The 7385-nt window shown below is 49.8% G+C and overlaps 1 protein-coding gene across 1 annotated transcript; it reads left to right on the top strand.

Moving 5' to 3' along the window:
- Positions 1-4603: 4603 nt before the first annotated feature.
- Positions 4604-5932, top strand: C19H6orf15 (chromosome 19 C6orf15 homolog). The gene is made up of 2 exons (XM_052163017.1): positions 4604-4670; positions 4884-5932. The coding sequence occupies exons 1-2, from the start codon at positions 4604-4606 to the stop codon at positions 5930-5932; spliced, it is 1116 nt and encodes a 371-aa protein (XP_052018977.1).
- Positions 5933-7385: the final 1453 nt, after the last annotated feature.

Below are 7385 nucleotides of genomic sequence, written 5' to 3'. Positions count from 1 at the left end.
TTATTTTTATTGTATTTATTGTATGTATGTATGTATGTATTTCAAGATAGGGTTTCTCTGTGTAGCCCTGGCTGTCCTGGAACTCACTCTGTAGACCAGGCTGGCCTCGAACTCAGAAATCCACCTGCCTCTGCCTCCCAAGTGCTGGGATCAAAGGCATGCGCCACTACCGCCCAGCGTTATTTTTATTTTTGAGACAAGATTTAATGTAGAGTTAGCTCAGTTTGGCTCTGCGCTCACTATGAAGCTGAGTGCCCTGGCTAGTCTTATGTCAATTTGACCAAGTTAGAGACATCAGGGAGGAGGGAGCCTTAATTGAGAATGTGCCTCTGAAGGCAAGCCTGGAGGTCATTTTTAAAATTGGAGTACAATGGGGAGGGAGGGCCCATATGAATGTGCCATCGCTGGGCTGGTGGTCCTGGGTTCTATAAAAAAGCAGGCTGAGCAAGCCAGTCAGCAGCCCCCAGGGGGATCAGCTCCTGCCTTCAGGTTCCTGTCCTGTTTTGAGTTTCTGATCTGGCCTTGATGATGAACAGTGACACGCAAGTGTGAGCCAAACAAACCCTGTCCCCGTTCCTTTCATCACAGCATTGTTTTCATCACAGCAATGGAAACCCTAACTAGGACGCCAAGGACGGCCCTGAGCTCCCGATCTCCTGCCTCCCGAGTGTTGTGAGGACAGGTGTGCACCGCCGTGTACAGTTTTACGTGGTGCAGGAGCGGGATGCAGGGCTTTGTGCCTGCCAGGTGGGCACTCTAGCAACTGAGTTACACCCAGCCCTCAGATACATTTGCATTAGTTCACTTTTGTTGCTATAATAAAACACCCAACACCTGGGAATGTGCACCAATAGAGGTCAGTTTAGCTCACCGGTCTCTAGTTATTTTCTTTGTCTTCATTTTTGTTAGCTAGGTTTTCAAAGTTAAACAGCATGGGTCTAGCATCTGCCCGGTTCTGAACATCATGGAGGAACTGAGAGGAGAGGTCACATGGCAGAACAGGATGACAGGATCACTGTTGGTTTGTTTGTTTTGTTTTTTGAGACAGTGTCTCTCTGTGTAGTAGTGCTGGCTGTCCTGAAACTTGCTGTATAGACCAGACTGGCCTCTAACTCACAGAGATCCGCCTGTATCTGCCTCAGGAGTAGAAGGATCAAAGGTGTGCACTACCATAGCTGGATGCTATTTTAGTTATTGTTCAAAGTGGTGGGGCCTGAATTATTGTATGCCAGGCAAGCGCTCTATTTTGTTTGTTTGTTCTTTAAGATTTATTTGTTTATATGAGCACACTGTAGCTGTCTTCAGACACACCGAGGAGGGCACTGGATTGCATACAGATGGCTGTGAGCCACCACGTGGGCTCAGGAACCTCTGGAAGAACAGTCAGAGCTCTTGACCACGGAGCCATCTCTCCAGCCCTGCACTCTATTATTAGACTATAAAAAAACCAAACCAAAACAAAAACCCAATCCCCCAAAACTTTAAAGAGTATTAATATTTATTTTTAACTATGTATTTGGGCATATGCATCCTGAGTGCAGATACCTGAGGAGACTGGAAGAGTCAGATCCCCAAGAGCTGGAGTTACAGGTGGCTGTGACCTTTTCCATGTGGGCGCCAGGAACTGAACTCTGGTCTTCAAGTGCAGCACGCTCTCCTCAACCATGGGCCATTGTTCCAGTCCCTTTCTCCCCTTTCAAACCTTTTTCCTTTTGAGACTGCTCTGCTCAAGCTGCCCCTGAACTCACTCTGTAGCCCAGGTTGGGTTTGAACTTGTCACCCTCCTACTTCAGCCTCCAAGAAGTTGAAACTGTAGGCCCGAGGCCGTCAGAACCAGCAAGGCTCACTCCAGTACCAACCCATTCCCACAGGTGATAATTCAGGCCAACATGCCCCTATTAATCTACCCAGTGACTTACCTACATCCCAGTAGACCCCGCCTCTTAAAGGTCCTGCATCTCCCAATATCCCCACATTGGAGGCCGTGAGGGACACCCTCAAAGCATATGTAAACCCTAACATCAGTGTTTACAACTAGACCAGTCATTGACGAGCTCTCATCTCTCCAGCCAATAAGGTTGAAGTCATGGTCGCTTGAGAGCAGCGTTTAAATGCCCTCCCCGTGGGTGTGCTGAATTTTTTTTACATCCAGCCACCAACACTTTAGATTGATAATTTATGTGTAAGATTGTTTTTCCTGTATGTATGTCTATGCACCACGTGCATGCCTGTTGCCCACAAACACTAGAAGAGGGCATTGGATCTCATGGAACTGGAGTTAAGGGAGGTTGTTAGGAGAGGAGGGTTTCTGAAAACCAAACCCTGGTCCTCTGCAGAAACAATAACTAGTCAGCTAGATGGTGGTGGTACGCACCTTTAATCCCAGCCCTTGAGAGTCAAAGGCAGGCTAATTTCTGAGTTTGAGGCTAGCCTGGTCTACAGACTGAGTTCCAGAACAGCCAGGACTACATAGTAGTAACCTTGGTAACCATGGTAACCTTGTCTGGAAAACCAAACCAAACAAAACAAAACAAAACAAAACAAAACAAAACAAAATCCCAAAAACAAAAAACCAACCAAACAAAAAGGAACAATACTTTAAACTGTTTCATATATTCTTTGGATACATCTGACACCTGAGTTCACCCCCAACATTACAAAGATGTCACCATCCTAATCCTTGGAATTTGTGGATACATTATATCACTCAGCAAAGGGAAACAATGCTCCTGACTCAGCTCCGATGGTTACTCATCTGACTTTACTATAAAGGGATTATCCAGGATTATCCGGGTGGGTCCAATATAAACACGGTGTTTCAAATTGTGAGCTTGGGAGGAAGAAGAGGAAGCCAGATGATACAGTGTGGGAAGACCTACTGTGTGGGGCTTGGAAGGAGGGAGAAGGCAGCCAAGAGACTAGAAACTGTAGCACAGCCAAGTTCAGTTTATCCCCAACTAGTTTACAAATAAATGAGACTCAGATTATGATTATTTTATTTGGCTTTGACAATTATTGGGGGTGGGGGGCGGTAATCCCTAATCTACTTTTCTAAATGCTGGCCTGCTACCTCCCCAGTGGTGTTCTCCAAATACTTGCTGTTTCTCCTGGCCATGTGCTTATGGTTTCTAGGCCTTGTCCTGAACCCTGGATACTAATAGCTTAGAGGATCTGGCTGGCTCTAATGCTTTAAAGACTTATCATAAATATAAAGGTTTTGTGTTTTTTTTCTGGGAACTGAATGATCAAATGTGAGGTAGAAACTCTCAATTGAGATTAAATGTTTACTACAACAAGAAGCACAGGTGGCCTTGGAAACTGGAAAAAGCCACAGGTGGAGTCTCTCTAGAGCGGCAATAACAGGACTCGGTCCTCAAATCCCTCTGTTTTAACCCAAAAAGAGCCATTTTAGACTTGTGTTGTAAAGAATGGTGATTGGTCTGGAGAGATGGCTCCATGGTTAAGAACATTGGCTGCCCTTGAGTTCAGTTCCCAGAACCAATGTCAGGGTCCTCACAACCACCTGTAATTCCAGCTCTAGGAGTCTGACGCCCTCTTCTGGCCTCTTTGGGCACTACACCCATATGCACATCCTCCCCTCCCCACCCCCAACAGGCACACACACATATATGTAATTAAGAATAAGATAAAGGCTGGAGAGTTGACTGTTCTTCCAGAGGATCTAGACTCAATCCTCGGTACCCACAAGGCGGTTCACAAATGTCTTTAACTTCAGCCTCAGGAGTTCCGAAGCCCGCTTTTGAAGCCCTGTGAGGACATCTGACACGTGTGGTGCATACACATGCATGCAGGCATGAAGAACTCATACGCATAAAATAACAAAATAAGGAAAAGCTAAAAATTTTTTTTTTTTTTTTACAAATCTTTTACAAACTTGATGACGGGGAGGTATGACTCCACATGCCTGTCATCCTAGCCTTGGGAGGCTGAGGCCGGAGGATAGTAAGTTTGAGGCCAGTCTCACAGTGAGTCTCAATCTTAACCCACCCCAACTTGACCCCCCCAAAGAACACCAGTCAGTACAGGAAACAAACAAAGGAAATGAAACAAAATAAAAAGAAAACAATGTAACACATTTTGGGACGCATTAGTTGGTGGCACTTTGTTACAGGAAGGAGCTATGGGAAGTTATTACACCATGTCACAGGCCTGGGAAATAAACCTGTTTCTTCAGACCAAGGCATCCAGGTGGATATATGGGGATATATAAATGGAGGATGCTGGACTGAATGATCTAGATCCAGAAGAAGTGGGTTGCTGAGAGAGAGAGAGAGACCTTGAAGACAGCATCCTAGAGCTTATAGGACAGGGTAGGGCTGACAACCAGGGGTGACCTGTGGGCCAGAGCACCCGGGTGAGGAAGGGGCAGGGAGTACCAGGAAGGAGCCAGGTGAGGAACACCCAGTTCCTCTGGGACTTTCAAGTGGCACCTGTTGCCACAGACCGAATCAAGAATGAGGGTGGATTGGGCAGATCCATTGTCTTTATAACCACTCTCCCAGGCTGTTTCTGCCCTCCTCTACCCCACCAACAGGATAAAGCCTGCTGTCTTGGGGCTCAGCAGAAGCCAGAGCTGAGCAAGATGTGGAGCCTCGCAGGTGGGAGCCGGGCTCCCCTGGGCCTGCTCCTGATCTGTCTGTGTCTGCCAGGTATGGAGGGTACTGGGGTCCTTGGGAACAGGAATTAAGGGAGAAGGTGAAGGTAGGGGAGTGCACACTTTTAGGAGGGTGCACACTTAGGTCCCCGAGGGACGTGGGAAGTGCCAGTACAGAGTCGGGCATTCAGCGAAGGGGCCAGCGAGCCAAAGGAGTATTTGGTACCAAATCTGATTAACTCACTGCTTTATCTTCCGGTTCCTTCAGGCCTCTTTGCACGGAGCATTGGGGCACCAGAGGAGAAAGTCTCCCTTCATTCGGGACAACCTTCTTTCACCAGCCTCTCCAAGTCCGGACAGCCTCAGCCCAAGCCAGACCCTGTGAAGAATGAGTTACCAGGGATTCTTCAGAGGCTCAGCGAATCTCCACAAGATGGCATTCTTCCTGAGGGCAGCTCTGAGGTGCCCAGCGGGCCTCCCTTCTGGGGGCCGCCCCCCATGGAGTCCTGGCCCTTACAGAACCCTCAGCAAGGGATAGCTGCTGAGGACCAGTTAGAGCAAGTGCTACCAGAAGCCCTGTCATACCTTTCCAGAGGCGGCCCTCTGTCTGAGGCTTCCTCTGCACAACCTTGGCCAGAGGCTTCCTACCCCCAGGACGCTGGACCGCAGGCTGCTTCTACTCCATTGGAAACGGAAGCAGAAGCCTTTGCCCAGCGCCCATTCTGGTTTCTCAACCACAAGGTTCTGCCTGGTTTATCTGGGAGGATCCTAAGTCCCGGAACATCTTGGGGAAGTGGAGGGGCTGGAACTGGGTGGGGAACAAGACCCATGCCACACCCTTCTGGAATATGGGGTAGCAGTGGTTTAGTCTCAGGTACTAGCTTGGGGGGTAATGGTTGGTACCCAGCAGGCATCTTAGGGGGAAATGGTCGGTACCCAGTAGGGAGCTGGGGGGGAAATGGTCGGTACCCAGTAGGGAGCTGGGGGGGAAATGGTCGGTACCCAGTAGGGAGCTGGGGGGGTAATGGTCGGTACCCAGTAGGGAGCTGGGGGGGTAATGGTCGATACCCAACAGGCAGCTGGGGGGGCAATGGTCGATACCCAACAGGCAGCTGGGGGGGTAATGGTCGATACCCAACAGGCAGCTGGGGGAGTAATGGTCGATACCCAACAGGCAGCTGGGGGCCCAATTGCCAGTATCCAGTAGGCAGCCGGGGGCCCAATTGTCAGTACCCAGCAGGCAGCTGGGGAGCTAATGGCCAGAATCGGCTTCCCCCAGGAGGTAGACGTCCTGGCTCTTCTGGGAGCACCCCCTAATCTCCCAACCGGTTTGCAGCAGGAGTGGGGGAGGTGGGGTTAGAGGTCAGCAGAAGCATGCTCAGTCGGGCATGCTCACGTGGTTTCTCCTTCTCTTTCCATTTTTAAAGTCTCCTCTGTTGACCTGAGCTGGTTACCAATAAACACAAGCAGTTCTTGAGTTCGATTTCTCTCTGTGTCTGTTTCTGGGTATAACGGTAGTACACCTGGGCCTTCCTCTTTTTCTAACCATCCCTATGGCTCGCTACGGTCTCCTGTGCACGCCATCTTGTTGTCCCCATCATTGGGGGTAGAAAGATCACAGCCCAGGAATTGGTGGGTCCACTCCATGCTTTTGCCCATGTCCACATGGGAGAGTTGGTTCCACATGGGTCCGGAGAGGAAGAGCTGAGAGTTCACCTGTGGCAGGAGGGAGGGAGGGAGGAGGTGCACCGAGCCGGCACCAGGCCGGGAGGGACAAATGCTTTTCCATTCACAGAACACAGGGCCAGGGGAGGTCTTGTGGCTACACTTATCTTTCATTCCCCACGGTCAAGCTTGTTGAAAACGGGGCGGGGGGGGGGGGCGCATGTCGACCTCCTCCTTCCTCGTGCACCACTTAGCGCTTTATGCGCAGACTCAGACTTTGAACGGTTGCCCAATAAACAGCAGACTTGATAAAGGAGGAGAGAAAAGAGAAGGCTGGGCCTCGAGGCCAGCAGCGCCACCGCCCCTTTGCCGCCTTGCTCACACTGCCCCTTCCTTTGCTTGAGCCGTGGTCTCTCCCTCCACCCTGGTTTCCCGAGGAGCTCAGCATCCTGGCACAGGATAGGAGTGAGGGCAGCAGGGGTGTGTCTACAGAGGTGAAGACAAAAGTCAGCCGGGACAGACAGACAGACGTGACTGCTTTTCCTCCACCGTCCTGGCTCTCAGTGGCCCAGGTGTGTGTACCAGCCGTCTGTACAGCCTGACATCACCCCAGATCAGGAGGCTGGGCAACTTGTAGAAGAGGAACAGGTGAAGCCCAAGGGATGGGAATGGGGTGTGCTGTCCTGGGGTCTCTGGTGAGAATTCCATGTTGTGACATTTCCTCATAAGCCGTGTTTCCCCTAACCAACCACACTTCTCTGTCTCCTCAACCTAGTTGCCCACCATACTATAGTCACTCCTGTATGCATTAAACAAACAAACAAAAAAAGATTTATTTAATGTATGTGAGTACAGTGTAGCTTTCTTCAGACACACCAGAGGAGGGCATTGAATCCCATTACAAATGGTTGTGAGCCACCATGTGGTTGCTGGGAATTGAACTCAGGATCTCTGGAAGAGCAGTCAGTGCTCTTAGCTGCTGAGCCAGCTCTCCAGCCCCTCCTAGATGCATTTTTAAGTTATGTGTCCATCTCACAGACCTGTTATAATTGTACCAGTGAGATAAGGAACTTGTGTGTCCATTGTTGTGCTTCCAGAGCAGTGT

This window comes from Apodemus sylvaticus, chromosome 19, assembly GCF_947179515.1.
Source record: "Apodemus sylvaticus chromosome 19, mApoSyl1.1, whole genome shotgun sequence".
NCBI lineage: Eukaryota > Metazoa > Chordata > Mammalia > Rodentia > Muridae > Apodemus > Apodemus sylvaticus.
Note: the sequence above shows the minus strand (reverse complement) of the source record. Positions and strands in the feature narration are given on the sequence as shown.